This window comes from Labeo rohita, chromosome 4, assembly GCF_022985175.1.
Source record: "Labeo rohita strain BAU-BD-2019 chromosome 4, IGBB_LRoh.1.0, whole genome shotgun sequence".
NCBI classification, from domain to species: Eukaryota; Metazoa; Chordata; class Actinopteri; order Cypriniformes; family Cyprinidae; genus Labeo; species Labeo rohita.
This window is the reverse complement of record NC_066872.1, coordinates 2,032,868-2,051,119: the sequence shown is the minus strand read 5'-3', so window position 1 is coordinate 2,051,119 and position 18,252 is coordinate 2,032,868. Positions and strand designations below refer to the sequence as shown.

At 35.8% G+C, this 18,252-nt stretch overlaps 1 protein-coding gene across 1 annotated transcript; it reads right to left on the bottom strand.

Moving 5' to 3' along the window:
- Nucleotides 1-398: 398 nt before the first annotated feature.
- Nucleotides 399-11,202, bottom strand: LOC127163668 (gastrula zinc finger protein XlCGF57.1-like). The gene is made up of 4 exons (XM_051106979.1): nt 11,145-11,202; nt 10,393-10,610; nt 9,341-9,999; nt 399-1,452 (listed from the first exon to the last, which is right to left on the bottom strand). Exons 2-4 carry the CDS (start codon nt 10,562-10,564, stop codon nt 898-900), a joined length of 1,386 nt encoding a protein of 461 aa, XP_050962936.1. The 5' UTR covers nt 10,565-10,610; nt 11,145-11,202; the 3' UTR covers nt 399-897.
- Nucleotides 11,203-18,252: the final 7,050 nt, after the last annotated feature.

Genomic DNA, 18,252 nt, shown 5'->3' with positions numbered 1-18,252 from the left:
AACTTAGTTGACATTTCTAGTGTTTTGGGCCTATAGTCAACATGGAAGCTGTTTAGAAATATATTTTCATGAACATTTCAGTTTTAGTTCAATTGTCTTGTTAATATTAGCAGCAGTAATACTTGTGTAACACTGTTGACAGTCAATGAATCCACTCTTGACAGAGGTTTGATAGTTTTACCAATATTAGGGGAAAGAGAGAGAACATCACCTCTAGTCTTTCATTCATGTGCTTCTAGAAGAAACATCATCATACTGTGCAAATTATGCCAGAATGGGACAAACCATTCATTTTTGAGGAGGGTTTTCTAGTGGGTAACTTAATTGACAATGGTATTTCGGATACAAGTTATATCACAATAAACACTTATTATTTTTGAAACCCAAATGTCTTGACAACCTAATTGAACTGAAGGCAAAACTATGAAATTCATTTATATTTGAGGTAATTTCCATGCTTAAATGCAGAGTAGAATGAGCAACTTTACAAAATCAGACATCTGAATACCATGTGATATGAGAAACATTTTTAAACAAAAGACATGTTTTTTTTAAACACACAGTAGTGTGATTGGGAAAAAATATAATTGTGTACTAGAAAATTAAGCATCACAGCTTTATATTGATGAAAATATATTAAAAATATATGAGACGTACCCCCAATTATAGAATGACCCCCAGGCTTGTGCCCCAGAACGGGTTGTGTCGAGCCATTCATCAGTCTGGTTGTTTGAGGAGGAAAAGATGAAGTTGCATTAAACGTGTTAATTGTCCATGCAACTGCAGCCCTTTTTTTACAGTCTATGCTGCAGCATACTAAAAATCAAGCTGAATTCTTGTTTTTCTGGGGGAAAAAATAACAAGTTGCCATTTTCTCATGTTTCTTTTAATATTAAATCAAAAAACAAATGAACGAATGGTACACAGATTGCATATGCAGGCTGTCTCTTCATTCATGTGGTCTTCATATTTTCCTTTTCGAATAAAAACATTTCCACACTGACGGCATGTGTAGGGTTTCTCTGCAGTGTGAGATTGTATGTGCTCTTCATATTTTTCTTCTTGGCTGAAACTAATTTCACACTGCTGGCAGGTGTAAAGCCTTTCTTCAGTGTGAACTATCAAGTGATAATCAAGGTTTAGTTTTCTTTTGAAACTTTTTCCACACTGTTGGCAGGCAAAAGGCTTTTCTCCAGTGTGAATTCTCATGTGGACTTTAAGGTTTCCATGTTGATGAAATCCCTTTCCACACTGACGGCAGGTGTAAGGCCTTTCTCCAGTGTGTATTCTCATGTGTCTGTTAAGGCTTCCTTTATTAGTGAAACTCTTTCCACACTCTTGACAGGTGTAAGGTTTCTCTCCTGTATGAATCCTCATGTGCCTGTTAAAGCTTCCTTTATGAGTGAAACTGTTTCCACACTCTTGGCAGGTGAAACAACTTATATTTTCTGTCTTTGGAGCCATTTCCTGCATGGAAGTTGTTTCAGTCTCTGAACAACTATATTTTTCTTCAGTTTTGAAATCATGATTCATGTATTGATCTTCCTCTTTGATTTTATTCAGTATTTCATTTTCTTCTTTCAGTGCCGTCAGGCCTGAGGCAAAAAAGACAAATAAAAGTTATCAACTGCTTAATAGAAAGCAACAGACATCAAAACATTTACACATAAAAAAACAGGGTTTAAAATGAATGCTGGGTAAGTGTGGTGAGTAGAGATCGACTGATATATTGTTTTACCGATATTTAAGCATTTTACCGTAATCAGTTATTGGTTTTGTAATATCAGATTTACCAATAAACTTGTGGGTGTTTTGAGAATTGCAGGCAGGATTGTCAAATTGGAGCACAACTGAGGTTAGACGAGACAACATCAACAGAGTATACAGGTAAAACACTTGCTTAGCTGTTATTAGTAAACTTTATTTAACATAACAGCCATTAATGCACATATTAGATGTCTTAAGTCGCTGGGGTATATTTGTAACAATAGCCAAAAATACATTGTAAGGGTCAAAATTATTTATTTTTCTTTTATGCCAAAAAATCATTAGGAAATTAAGTAAAGAGCATATACCATGAAGATATTTTTGTCACGAAAAGGAAAGGGCGAACAAAGATGATGGTCCAAGATAAAGTCTTTATTATAATCCACAGGTAGTTTCCAAAACAGGTAAATCCACAGGCAGGGTAGCATATATACACATCACGTTGATGTTGACGAGACCGGACCACAAACACAGAACTGAATGCAACTTATAAAGACAAGTGATAACGATGAACATAATTAAGGCACAGGTGAAACAAGGTTAACTGATTAGGGCACAACCAGGGCACAGCAGGGTGAAACCAACATAAACAGTTCAACGGGGTGTGACAATGGGCAAAACCAACACAAACAGTCCAAGGGGTGTTACAATTTTGTAAATTTCCTATTTTAAATGTATAAAAATGTAATTTTCGATTAGTAATATGCATTGCTAAGACCTTCATTTGGACAACTTTAAAGGCAATTTTCTCAATATTTTGATTTTATTGCACCCTCAGATTCCATATATTCAATTAGTTGTATCTCGGCCACATATTGTCCAATCACAACAAACCATACAATGGAAAGCTTGTTAATTCAGTCTCAATTTTGAAAAATTGACCCTTATGACTGATTTTGTGGTCCAGGGTCACAAATGTGTTACATGAATGCCTGAATATGTTTATGCAGCTTGGCTCTAAGAAACAGGAGCTCACAGAGTCACGTAAAATAATCCATCAAGTCCTGTCCCAATAAAGATGTAAATTTGCCTAATTAAATAATATACAGCCATGAATGAGTGCATGTTGAAAATGAAAGCACTGAATTTAATTCTCTCTGTGTTCTCTGTGCTCATCATTCGTCTGGTGAAGTTGTTTTCATGTTGATTTGACTCCTGTCGTTCATTTATTTTCTCCATTTGAAAACATTCAACATTTATTTTGCTCATTTGTGTTGTAGCTGATGCTTAAATAAAATGTTTTTATTGTTGTAATATGAAGATTAAATTCAACATGAAAGACTGCTAATTTTTAACACTTTTTTTAAGATGACTGAAAGGAGGAGAAACTAGCTTCTTAGTATTGCCCCAACAAAATAAAAAATGTTCCCCATTACATTGCTTTAAATCAGGATGTGAAAGTGTTTTACGTAAAACAAAACTGTTTTGTGTATATTAATGTGTCATAATGTCATAATAAGTAATGCTCAACAGGATCTGCACTTGATGGCAGAATTAATATTTGGTCATGTGATCGCTTACGACACTCATATGACATTCTTCATAAATATCATTCATCATTTTTGAAGAGCTGGACATTTTAATAATGATCAAATGAGTTCAGCTTGAAAAAAATCAAACCAACCTGCTTGCTCCTCAGTATCTTCTTGTTTAACTCTGAAAGCTTCTTCAATTTTCACGTCTTCACTCTCCTCTTTAATAAACGCCATCTTCATAACAGTGTGTCACGTGGATCTCACTTGAGTTTATCTGTGTGTTTAAGATGAGAATAATGAACAGAAAGAAAATAAATTCAAACTAAATCAGTGTTTAATATGTGTTTCAATCAGCCTCCTAGTTGAGCAGTCAGAGCACTGGTAAAGGAGTCAGTCAGTCAGAGTTAATATAGTTAATCTTAGATAACAGCCTTAAATCACCTAATTATTATTTTAAAAAAGCAATTCAATTTAGGAGAATATTAGGAAGAATGTACAAACTTAATTTTTTATTAAAAGTATTTAAGAATTTGTTAATTACATTTAAATATTACACTTTCTTGAAAACATCTGCAGCTGATCGTTACACATGTTTGTGTTTGTTGTTGTCGCTGTATTTCCAGTGTTTTGAGCAGCAGGAGTCGTCAGCGTGCACTGATTCGAATCACTGAATCACTTAGCCAAACATTTGATTCAACTGACTCGAAGTTTCGAAAAGCTCCGTTTCTACCTGCCAGTGACTGAATTCGTGTTTACAATAAACTGATTCACCATTTAGAGTGAAACTAGACGCGTCTTTTCTGTTACTCATGTGCGGGAGCGTTTTTACTCATAAAAACAGTCAACATAATTAGGTAATTTACATCGCCTTTAAAAACTATAAAAACGCCTGAAATGTCTGTGTTGATGAAACACTTTACATGCTTAAAACACCAACCCCTCTACAGCCGAATCTCAACTGATGCAGGAGCGCGGCGCAGTCTTATGATGTCACACATCAAGACCAAAATAAAAGTCCTGTTCAGTGCTGCTTTGTCTAAAATTACAAGTGCATAGAAACTGCATAGAAAATTGCAGAACATTGTTCATGTTTTATAATTTATCCCATTAACTTTAAAGTGTACGTTGAGAGCAGACGTGAAATTAGAGGAGAAAAAAAAAACAAATTATTGAAATTCCTGAAGATTTTAGAATACAGACTTTGGTTTGATCACTTTTGACTTGGGCAGATTTTTGTTTAAATGAAAGCACCCACTTAAGAATTTAAAAGAAAAAAAAAGTTATGTGAAAAAGTTAATATTAAGTTTTTTGTATGTTTTTATCTACATCAATAAATATCAATGAGTATATCAGTGAGACTGTAATTATGTTACTTTATTATTATTATTATTATTTTTTTTTTTAAAAAATTAAGTTTTTGTCATGCTTTGCGTGTTCTGCAAAAAAATGTGTGGGAGCTCAGCTGATATATTTCTGCTAATATATGCAATGACATAAAGTAAATGGGAAATTAAGACATTTTTAAGTATTGTGAGGGTTGAAAGGCACACTATGCTGCTATCGACCCATTTACTTGTTTTGATCACAGGTGCTGCAACATCAGAGTCTGTATTAGGACTACACACTTTTACCCCACTGCTTTCGTTATTATTTAACGTTTGCAACACAGAATTGAAGCCTATTGTGTAAGTGGACTGTTTGTGATGTTTCAAACATTGAGCTTACATGATGAGCGCTGCTCTCTCTGGATCAGCGGCTATGCAAAAGCCAGTGTAAATATTACGTTCCGATGTGACTGTCGTTTCAAAGGTAATAGACATAGTGGAGTCGTCATTTAGGTATTAGATTGCATGTGTGGGAATCGAGATCACAAACTTTGAATTAAGGTGAATTAAGCAAACATATGAGCATAGCTTATGTATTTTTGTAGCCTACGTCATATTTGTCTGTCCAAATGCATCCATGAAAACGCCTGATATAGGGCAAGCCATTATGCTAATGATTAGCTTAAAGCTTAAAATATTCTCATGTTTTTGGGCAACTTGGATCACGTAACTCTCCCGCAGCATCTCATTCTGTTTCTTTCACTATTTTTAGATGCATCTTGTCCATAGAAATGTTATTCAATGTTGTCATTTGTTGATGATTTTCAGTATCCATTGTTGCAACCCTATTTTAAATTGCAACACATTTAATTGCTTTTATTTTTGTTCACATTTTTATTTTTAATCATGAACCTCCAGGGCGATATAGGCTTATGCATTTATTTTTGAAGAGAACAGATGAACAGAGATTGTGCATCACTTTTCATGTTCAACACCACACCATGCAGTGACAAGAGGACACAAAAAAATAAAATAAAATCCGTCTCGATTTTAATAGATTCTCATTTTTTATGATTTTAAATTCCAATCAATCTTTTGATCTATGCTATATTTAGTTTAAGAATAAACAGTGTATAGTGCACCTCCCATCCGATAAATCACATTAGGCTGAGCTTTGTGCTTTGTTACCTTTGATATGAAACAAAGTCTCAGATTTCAAATTCTGTCCATTTTATTAGGAAATTCAAACAATAAATACCGTTTTGGTGCTCTTTGATGTGGCGTGACAGATCGCTGGCTTAAACTGGGTATTCATGACAGTTTCATTTTTGTTCTGGATCCCATGCTCTGCTGCCACACTGGAGCGCACTCGCCACCAACTGGACAGGGGTGGGATTTACAGCTACAATCTACAATAGATTTACAATAGATTACACCAAAGTCAATGCATAGCCGCTTCTTTTATTTTTTTGTATTAGTGTTTAAAAATAATTAATGTACAACTAACTTAACACTAGAACCGCCACGGGGTCAATTTTACCCGTACCTGTTATTCAAATGTACATAACAGATTTTCAATAAAACACTCAAGTCTCCCAGTCATTGACTTTTACTAAAATTGTGTAATTTAAAATCTCCTGGTGTTAAAAAGTGTTTAGATAATACCAGATCGAAAAACGGAGCATTTATTCCTAAAAGCGCCAGCGCGGGTCAAATTTACCCACTATATAAGACGTGTATTTTCGTGTGTATATGCTTGTCATAATCTTGCCGGTTATGTTTTTACATTGTACATTGCCAGGCAGCGCCTTTTACTCACTAAATTAGTGGTTATCAGTTTCATAAATAGTCAATATGAGTAAAAGAAGGCAGTTGATTTTTGACGAAGAGGTATTAGAAGCACCAAATACCATGATTATTGGAGAGTCTGTTATGCGTCCTGGGTCACCTCAGCATCTGACGGCTCATCTGACTGTGATCTCATATTTAGATGTTTTAGCCTAACATTGCACATATTGTTAAAACTTTGGATTATTTATTACATTTTTGTTTTGCATTTTCTATTGTTTATTGTTCGCTACTGTGCTGCTATTTATTCTAGTCTGGCCGTTTCCTGAAAAAAAAAAAAAAAAAAATCCGATCTATGTAATGAATACATTTTTTTTTTTTTGATTACCCTAAGTTTATTTGTGTTGTTCTCTTATTCAAATTATAAATGATATAAGTAAGCAAATTAATTATTCATTAGGTGAAGCTGTGCACTTGAATTTGACAATGCATCATCCTATGCAGTGTGCGCGAGTTATTATTACACATTGTCGTCTATGGGCTATTTTCGTAATTTAAATAACATGAATTGTCTTATTTTATTGAATAATGTATGAATTATAATATTACACCACATAATTATGTAGTCACTTCCTTTTAATTCCCTTTGTCAGCGCAGTCTTGTTTATGTTAAAATGACTATTATGAAAACGGACTGTAGCCTGCATAAAAAATCTATAAACAAAACAACAGGGCAAAAATATAAGTTGATGACTAGACAATCATTTTTTTTATGACACTAGACACTTCTTTATCAAGACAGTGGCATAATACAGTGAAATAAAATCTTCCTTAGCCATATCAAAACACTTGTTTGCGCGTGGGTAAATTTTACCCGCATGGCGGTTTTAGGTAAACAGCGACCTCTGGCGGTTCTAGTGTTAATTATTTAGATCTTAATTTAAATTTTAACTTACTGGGTCATTTGGGTAGGCTAGCCATCAAACCCTGCCAAATAATGCAAAGCGTAAGTGAATTTATACACAGAAGAAAGTCCTGTCTAGGAGTCATTCTTTAATCAGGGTACATTTAGAATTTGACAATGTGAAGAAAAACATTTTCTGTTTCCCAAAAACCTCAAACATGACCGTACATCAGAGGTCGCGTTAACCGAAAATTCTCCGTCATTGACAGATTTTTTTTTTTTTTAATCAGTGACGAAAAAATCTGAAGGCCGTCCATCATTTCGACGGATTACACTGAGGTTGATCTATGCAAACTGTACCTGGAATTCCCACCCCTGTCCAGTTGGTGGCGAGTGTGCTCCAGTCTGGCAGCAGAGCATGGGATCCAGAACAAAAATGAAACTGTCACAAATGTTTTCCTATGCATTTGATTACGCACAAGCTACAACAATCTATCACGCCATATTAAAGAGCACCAAAACGGTATTTATTGCTTGTATTTCCTAATGAAATGAACAGAATTTGAAATCTGAAACTTTGTTTCATATCAAAATAACACAAAGCCTAGCCTATTGCTATTTATTGAAAAGAAGACGCACTATGTACTGTTCGTTCATCAACTGAAAACAGCACAGACCAAAAGATCAAATGAGATTTAAGAATCAATATTAATTGAGATTTAAGAATTGATATTGGTTCATTAAAATGAGATTATAATTGTGTTATTATAATTAAAATTACAATGATGGGTAATAATAGATTACGACAGAATTTTTTCGGCCCTGTCCGTCAAAATGACGGACAATGTTAAAGTCTAACGCAACCTCTGCCTTACATAGCTGGTTTGAAACAATCTATATTGTGTATAAATAAAGGTGATCTGTAGGAATATGTGCATAAAATACCATCTATGTTTGCTACTGTCCACCATGTTACCTTTACTGGGTAACACAGTTAACAGGTCACATAGCTGACATTTCTAGTGTTTTGGGCCTGTACTTAACATAGAAGCCTAGAACATCTGAGCGTATATGTTTAGAAATGTCTTTTCATAAACAAAACATAAGTTTTAGTTAAATTGTCTTGTTAAAATTTGCAGAAACAATACTTGTGTAACACTGTTGACAGTCAGTGAATCCACTCTTGACACAGGTTTGATAGTTTAACCAATATTAGGGGAAAGAGAGAGAACATCACCTCTAGTCTTTCATTCATGTGCTTCTAGAAGAAACATCATCATACTGTGCAAATTATGCCAGAATGGAACAAACCGTTCCTTTTAGAGGAACGTTTTCTAGTGGGTAACTTAGTTGACAATGGTTTTTCGGAAACAAATAAAGCAAGTTATATCACAATAAATACCTATTATTTTTAAAGCGCACACCCAAATGTCTTAACAACCTAATCGAACTGAAGGCAAAACTATGAAATTCATTTATATTTGAGGTAATTTCCATGCTTAAATGCAGAGTAGAATGAGCAACTTTACAAAATCAGACATCTGAATACCATGTGATATGAGAAACATTTTTGAACAAAAGATATGGTTTTAAACATATAGGAGTGTGATTGGGAAAAAATGTAATTGTGTACTAGAAAATTACGCATCTGGGCTTTATATTGATGAAAAATATTACCAATAAACTTAATAGACATGAGATGTACCTACAATTATAGAATGACCCCTAGACTCATGCCCCAGTACGGGTTGTGTCGAGTCATTCATCAGTCTGGTTGTTTGAGGAGGAAAAGATGAAGTTGCAATAAATGTGTTAAGTATCCATTCAACTTCAGCAATTTTTATTTTTCACAGCAAAGGACTATTATTTTGCATAAAACTTAGGAAGAACTGACAGCAGCACGGTTTGATCATCAGCTGACCAATCAACAGAAAGGGGCGTTTTGTTCTGCCCATTTATCCACCCCTGAACGAAAAAACGATTTAAAAAATTAATAAAAGTTGCCATTTTCTTATGTTTCTTCTTTTAATATAAAATCAAAAAACAAATGAACGAATGGTACACAGATTGCATATGCAGGCTGTCTCTTCATTCATGTGGTCTTCATATTTTCCTTTTCGAATGAAAACATTTCCACACTGACGGCATGTGTAGGGTTTCTCTGCAGTGTGAGATTGTATGTGCTCTTCATATTTTTCTTTTTGGCTGAAACTAATTTCACACTGAGTGCATTTATAGGGTCCTTCTCCCTTGTGTGATCTAATGTGGAAATCAAGGTTCCCTTTTTGGCTGAAACTTCTTCCACACTGCTGGCAGGTGTAAGGGCTTTCTCCAGTGTGAACAGTCATGTGGTAATCAAGGTTTACTTTTCGTTGGAAACTTTGTCCACACTGTTGACAGGCAAAAGGCTTTTCTCCTGTATGAATTCTCATGTGGACTTTAAGGTTTCCATGTTGATGAAATTTTTTTCCACACTGACGGCAGGTAAAAGGCCTTTCTCCAGTGTGAATTCTCATGTGTCTGTTAAAGCTTCCTTTATGAGTGAACCTCTTTCCACACTCTTGGCAGGTGAAACAACTTATATTTCCTGTCTTTGGAGCCATTTCTTGTATGGAAGTTGTTTCAGTCTGTGAACAACTAAAAGATTTTTCTTCAGTTTTGATATCATGAGGATTCATGAATTGATCTTCCTCTTTGATTTCATTCAGTACTTCATTCTCCTCTTTCAGTGCTGTCAGGTCTAAGGCAAAAAGTATAAAAGTTAACCCCTGCTTAATGACTCAAAGCAACAGACATCAACACATTTAGACACAAACTTTTTTTTTTTTGCATTGCATTGCATTGCAATGCATTGCACTGCATTTTTATTTGGTAGGGGCAATAAGAAGAACAATCTTCTTAGTATTGCCCCAACAAAATATAAAGTAATTGTTTTGTTTATGTTAATGTGTGAAGTCATAATAATGAGCCCTCAACTTTTAAGCATGATGTGCAGTTGAAGCAGCATTGATATTTGTCTGGTAATGTGATCTTTAACGGCACTTATATGACATTCTTCAAAAATATTATTTATCATTTCTGTAGAGAAATGAGGATCAAATAAGCGAGTTCAGCTTTGAGAATAAAAACCAACCTGTTTGTTCCTCAGTATCTTCATGTTTGACCCTGAAAGCTTCTTCAATCCTCATGTTTTCACTTTCCTCTTTAAAAAATGGCATTTTTGTTTTTTCATCAGTATCTTCATGTTTGACTCCGGAAGCTTCTTCGATCTTCACGTCTTCATTCTCCTCTTTAATAAAAGTCATCTTTATAACAGTGTCACATTGATCTCAGTCCATTCAGGAGGAGTATCTGTGCGTTCAGAAAGAAAAATCAATTCAAACTAAATCGGTGTGTTTCAATCAGCTCCCTTAACAGCCTTAAAACACCTAATTATTATTTAAAAAGCCAGTCAGTTTAGCAGAATGGGGGAAAATATACAAACTCACTTCATAATTTGCCAATTATATTTAAATATTACACTTTCTTGGAAACATTTGCAATTGGTTTGTTAAAGCTGTCATTACACATGTTTGTGTTTGTTGTGTGTCGCTGTATTTCCAGTGTTTTGAGCAGCAGGAGTCGTCCGCGTGCGCTGATTCGAATCACTGAATCATTTTGTGAAGCATTTGATTCAATTGACTCGGAGTTTCGAAAAGCTCTGTTTCTACCGGCCAGTGACTGAATTCGTGTTTACAATAAACTGATTCACTATTTAGAGAGAGAAGTGAGCATTACAGCGTTACAGTCAGCATAACTGTGTCATTTACATCGTCATTTAAAAACTATAAAAACGCCTTAACTGTCTGTATCAACAAAACGCTTAAAATGGTTAAAAACACCAACCTCTCTACAGCCCAAACTCAACTGATGCAGGAGCGCGGCGTTGTCTAATGACGTCACGCATCAAGACCAAAATAAAAGTCCTGTTCGGTGCGGCTTTGTCTAAAAAAATCACAAGAGTGCACAGAAACTGCAGAGAAAATTGCAAGACATTGTTAATGCTTTATTATATAAATTTATTACAAAGTGTACCTTTTGCTTTTCACACAAGTGAAATACTGAAGTACAACAATGTTACTTTATGTATTTTTATTTAACAACAATCTCCATAGTGTGGTGTCCTGTGTATTGGAACAGGAAAAAACCCAAAAAAGGTTTCAAAAGTGTTTGCACACCTGTAATGATCATCAGGAAAGTTTTAGGTCTTTTTTTTTTGTAAATAACACAAAATTGAACATTAATAAGTTAGTTATTCAGTTTTATATTAATTATTTTATTACTCAGATTCATGTTCTTATTGGTGCAGAGGAATTTAAGATGTTATTCTGTTTTAATAAATTGTTTGTTATAATTTGAGTTGCAGCATAATCATTTCTTAAATTGCAGATATGGCAAATTCTTTGAACCAGGGTCTACATCAATGTTTTACCTTTCGGTAAGGGCTCAAACAGCCACACTTTGAGGGGATTTTCCAGCAGCGACAAAAAGAAAACAAACCTTGATCTTCAAGTTTGACCTCCATAGTCAATTTCAGACTTTTGAGAAAGACATAGGTAAAATCACCAGTTTATTTATAAACAACACTAAAACGTGTTTAACATTCAGCTTTTGAACATATGAATTAAAACCAAGAATATATATATTTATCCAATTTAGTCCAATCTTATATAACGATTTAGTTCAATTAGGACATTTGGTATCTTTTATAAATGTGCCTTAGAAAGTAACATTATTTGTGTGAATTTTAAGGTGAAACGATGGCACCAACATATTTTAAGATCATTCAGTGCAAGTTTCTTTCTATAGAAATAGTCCAGACGTGCATTTTAGTCTGGGACTAGGCTTAAGCCTTGTCTGATTGCTATATGAAGTGATTGTGTCACCACTCGTTAACCAGCTGTCTTGGTTTCTCACTGATTGTAAGCCATACATATGATGTTCTTGTGGCTAATGAGGAGGCTGTGCAAAGCCATAATTAGGGGCCAAGCACCGGAGGTGCGGTGGCACCTATTGTATCCGTTGGCGTTATTATTATTCCGCTTCTTCTTCTTCCTCTTCCGCCGCAAGTCTATGGCAGCCCATAGAACCGCTTGCGGGAAAGTTGTATAATTTTGCACACTGATAGAGGACAGTCCCAACATTAACCATAGCAAGTTTGGAGTCTCTAACTCAAACTCTCTAGCGCCACCACTTGTCCAAACTTTCAAAAGATTTATGCTAATAACTTTTGAACCGTAAGCCACACAACAAAAATCTTTTTTCCTCTGATTCCTTGGCTTATGCCGAGTTGAATGGACACCAAAATTCAAAAATCGTAAGGTTTAGTTTTTTCGCTATTCTCAATTGTTCGTAAAACCTACTTTTTCGAACTCGTCCTAGGCCGTTGCACCGATTGTCACAAAAATTGATCCAGATCATCTTCAGACCATGCTGGCAAAAAGTTATGGAATTCAAGTCGATTCGTCCAGCCGTTCACGAATAACACGCGAAAGAATTCTACGAAAAGCTAGCAAAAATCAATGTGAGGCTATATCTCCGTAACAGTTTGTCATATTAACACCAAACTTAGTGTGTGTTATAACAAGCATGACCTGAGCCTACCTGCAGTGTTTCGGTGCAGTGCCCCCTAGTGGTCAGGAGATACGAAAAATGGCTATTTTTCTTTATAACGTCTGAATGATTTGTCCAAAAATCACAGAACTGGTCTCTTTAGATTCGGTGTGTCATACCGAGTCGAACCATATCCAATTTTCCCATGTCAGCCATTTTGGGTGTCGGCCATTTTGAATTTAGCTTTAAAATGCTGTATCTTGAGAACGGATTAGCTTATCGTTTCGACATTAATTACAAAAATGTTTGGTACCATGCCCTGAATGTACATAAAAATTTTGGGGCCAGCGCTACCTTGTGGTCAAAAGTTATAACGAAATTTCAAAAAATGCTAATAACTTTTGCGTACATTAGCCTATTGAAATGAAACTGATTTTGATAGATTCCTTCGGTCATGCTGAGAACACCGATACCAATTTTGCCAATTTTGGCTGAACTTCCTGTCCGCCATTTTGATTCATGTTGAAAACCTACTTTTTCGAACTCCTCCTAGACCGTTAGTCCAATTTTCACCAAATTTGACTCCGATCATCTTCAGACCATGCTGACAAAAAGTTATGGATTTTGTGTCGATACACGAAACCGTTTTCATTTAGCGCATCAACGAATTTACTGGAAAGATGCCAAATTGCATCCGAGTCTGTATCTCTGCAAAGCTTTGACATATTGACACCAAATTTTATATGTGCTATTGTCACCACACTCTGACCAAGCCACATCAATTTGGTAACAGTGCCACCTATGGGTCAGACGTAATACGCCATTCACTAAACATTAATAATGAAATTTACAAAAATGCTAATAACTTCTGTTTACATTAGCCTATTGGAATGAAACTGATGCCAATAGATTCCTTGGGTCAAGTCGAGAACATTGATACCCATTATGCCGAAATTGGCCAAACTTCCTGTCCGCCATTTTGATTAATGTACAAAACCTACTTTTTCGAACTCCTCCCAGACTGTTAGTCCGATCTTCACCAAATTTGACTCAGATCATCTTCAGACTATGCTGGCAAGAAGTTATGAATTTCGTGTCGATATACGAAACCGTTTTTGTTTAGCGCATCAACAAATTTGCTGGAAAGATGCCAAACTACATCTGAGGCTGTATCTCTGCAAAGCTTTGACATAATGACGGCAAACTTTGTGTGTGTCATTGTCATTTCACACAGAACACGTCACATCAATTTGAAAACAGCACCACCTGTTAGTCAAAAGTGATAAGCCATTAAATAATATTATTGGTTGTATTTATGATTTTTCACCCATTTCAACTGATATTATCCTAAAATGACTTTAGTTACTCATTGTTACAGTCGGTCTGTTGCTCCTTGCCATGCTTAGCTCCTCATTCTGCCTCTGTTGTGCTTGGCCCCGCAATTGCTGCTTGCAGCTATATTATTATACTTATTATATAATTATTATATAATTATTTATTAATATTATAATAAATCATGAAAAAAAATGCCATTGCATTCACATCAGCTACTGTATGCATAGCATTTTCCACTGGCTCTATAGAAGTGAATGTCAAACACAAATGCCCATTGATTATCCACATTAAACATCATATTCTTGACCTTCAGAATCTACAAATAAACACAAGCCACACACAACTCCAAACCTATAGTGTATACTTACTAATGTGTCTTTTAAATCTCTCCAACTTCACAGGGCTCCTATTCTTCTATGAGATTTGTTTCTCCGGTGCAAAAATGACCATATTATGAAACTTTTTTTTTTAAGTTAACCTGGATAATGCCTGAGGCCGTAGTTCACCTCACTGAACACTTTTTTTCAGTGACAGTTCAGTGAATTCTGCTGTTCACTGGTGTTTTCATGCACATGCTGCCTTGTAATGTTTCTCTTGCAAACAAAATAAAATCCTCATATGAGTCTTTTCACATTGTTTGACTCAGGCTCCTGCATGACCTTCCCCAGCAGACCCGTTTTCTCTATAATTGCCCTAAAACAAGAGAAAAAGAAAATAATTATGAAAAATATGAAGACAGGGGAATAATCTGACAGGGCAGGGCATGCATACAAAATACTCCAGAATGGGTAATGAGGTTTTTTGGCCCAAGTAAATAAATTCTCATTTTCAGCCCGTAATTTAATAAATTGAGCTGTCTGCTTGTTGTTGAGTTACAACAGAAATTCCCATTGATCTTCAACACTGAATATCATATCTTTAGAATCTACAAATAAACAGGAACAAAAAAAGGAACATGATATTGTAACATAAATACTTAATAGGTGATACCACACAGTTTGAGTATATTATGAAACAATGTGGAATCAACTGCAGTAATTACAGTCATGGACACAAGTTTTTCAGACTGCCCTTGAAAAATGTGCTTTTTTTTCTTCTAAGTGCAGTGATTGATCTCAGATTGTGAGAAATATAGAATTAGAACATGCAAAACGTGGTTAAGTTTGCACACACACACACATGATATAAGTGTGTTAAAACAAGCAGGAAAAACCTTCTCACTGCTGACAGAGCATCTTGAAGGCCTTCATTTTAAGCTCCCGTTGTGTTTAAACAGCTTTGCCTTTGGGTTCCACAAGTGGTAATGCTCAACACTGTAAAAATGTGTAAAAGAAATACTATACAAGCAAATCTAAATTGAATGGTGCAATCAACACTTATTTCATTTTCACTTTATTTGTGTCATGACTCTGGACCGAGTCTGGTGACCCCTGCTGTATGGTGTTGCTATTGCAACTGGTGTTTTCAGATGGAGTAGCCTCTGTCAGCTAAGAAAATAAAAATCCTTAGGTGGGTAATAAGGCTGGTATATTAGGCTGTTTTTAAAAATCCTTGTGTAGTGAAGAGATGCAGGATAACCAATGAAAACATTTATGAAATGCCCTGTATGATCACATATAGCCTGCATTTGGTTTGAATGAAACTATTTGTAATTGAAAAAGTCTGTTTTGTGTGTATTTGGTGGTTTTATTTGGTGGTTCAATGGCACCAGCTGCTTTACTGAAGGCATCATGCTGCATCATGCATAATAATTTGTTTTCACAATAAAATCCTCCCAATTGCATTTCGAGGAGGGGTCCCCCATTGAAAATCACATTCTGGGGGAAAAAATACATGTTTTTTGTCTGGGTTCCCCTGGTAAATTCACATTTCAGGGGCTAAATATGATGTTAATGCAGTTGATTCAACCCATGGACATCAAAAACAACCCGCAGCAACAGTGTTATAGTAGCCCAATTCTGTAGGAAAACTGCAGACTTGGCAACACTGGTGTGTACTGTGGTAGGTTCTTAAAAAAAAAAAAAGAAGGAGAAAAAAAAAAAAACAAAACCGCTGCCGCTACCTGGACTAACATTTTCACACTCACTAAGGCCCGGTTTCACAGACAGGGCTTAAACTAAGCCAGGATTAGGCCATAGTGCATTTAGGACACTTAAGTTATTTTTATAAACATGCTTAAAAAAAAACATTACTAGTGCATCCTGAGACAAAACAAAGGCACTGATATATTTATACTAGCACCTCTCTATTCCTGGAATGTGATTGGCTGCTTGTGCCCAAGGTGGCCAGATGTCCAGATCTCCCTCCACACTGACAGTTAGAGAGGGGCCCTGCCATAAACTAGTCCCTGGAATGCCATCTTGACTGTTGTTCACCATAATTTGATTTTCCCCCCGAATGTTCTTCTGTAGTTAATTTACAGGAGTCTTTAGTTGAAGATCCTTTCGAATCTTTTTTGAAAGAGCAGTGAGTTGGTTCGTAGCTTGGGACATATGAAAAACAAGTGCAGGATGGTTGCAAAACTTCAAGAAAGTGGTGCCTTTAGTAATGGAATCTCATCGATAGTTTGAGATCTGGAGGAATTTACTGAGATGCATCATCAAATTAGCTGAAGTTTTCTTTCTGCTATTCCTGCCAGTGATTCTTACAGGTCAGCAGTGAAGCAAAGTTTTCAGTATTTTGTAAATCCATTCTCAAATACTTCATTGAAAAGTGGGGAGTGGTTGAGTTGTGCTCAGTCTTGGGTATGATACAAGACACAACGGGAAAACTGGAACCTTCAGTCCGGTTCCAGTGAATGATGCATTTGTTTATATTCTTATATTGGAAACTTTGAAATTCATCTTCTCAAATAGCAAAATTTGTCACCATATTAGCAGACATCTCTTCCATTACAAATATTTTTAGAGATTCTAGAGAATTAAACTGTACTACAATGATTTTGAGACCACAAATCCTTTGGTCAGCCAGAAAATCAGACAGTTACAGAACTGACCTAATAACAGTAGAACTGTTTTCATCTGTGTCTGTGACAGATTGAACAACTTCAGCTGACAAATCTTGGATGATAGTGTTAAAAGCCAAGCTGAAGTCCACAAACCGAATCCTTGCATAAGTCCCTGGTTTGTCCTGTTGGAGGATGTAGTACAGTCACTCACATGGCTTCAACCACAGGCCTGGTATAAGCCCACTCTGATCATGCAAGTGAGTCAGCGTCCAAACAAAGAAATCTTTTCCCACTTGAAATTACACCAGTGGTATTGGTAAAGCCAAACCTGAGAGGTGTGACCTCAGCAGAAGTTAAAAGCCACAACCTCCAGACCCTAAGTGGAGAAAGGAGTTAGAGAGAAGTGGCGGCATACAGTCAGACCACAACACCACAGGACTTCATTTTGCTCCAGGACCTTGACTAGAACAACCATGTTGTGAACTTTCCATCCTGAGGAGAGAACTCTCCTGACAATAACGGAATCAAAATTACAACACTGAAGTTTGTCATTCTGTACTCCAGGGGACAATCGTACTCGGGCCCGGTTCACGGCAACCATGCCTAGTGTGAGTACACCCTCAAATTGTCTCTTGACATTCATACTTTGGAAAAACCTTCACCTGTACCCTGAGAGTCAATATTACCAGGAACTTGTTCACTTATATTTTAGGGGTGTAGAATTCTCAGTCAGACTTTATCTACTGGAAGTTTCTCACATATTGCCAACTGAACTGGACCGGAAAGTAGAACACTTTTACCTCTGAATAACAGACTTGGTAAGCCTACCCCTAGTTATTAATAAAATTTAAAGTAAGTTTCAAGTTGTCGTTAATAGGCAGGCCTCCAATTGTTACGTTATATTCTCAGTGTAAGGTTGGGGGAAAATATCAATCATGACAAAAAGAAAAAAACAAGATCACACAAAAGTTCCAAGCAAAAGTGTGGTATTTATTTACAATTCTCAACAAAAGAATGGAAGACCCACTCACAAACAATATATCTGAAACATGTGTACACTGTACAAAGTCTTTCTCCAGTATGAATGTGCAACTGATTTACTGAAAGTGATTTTCTTTT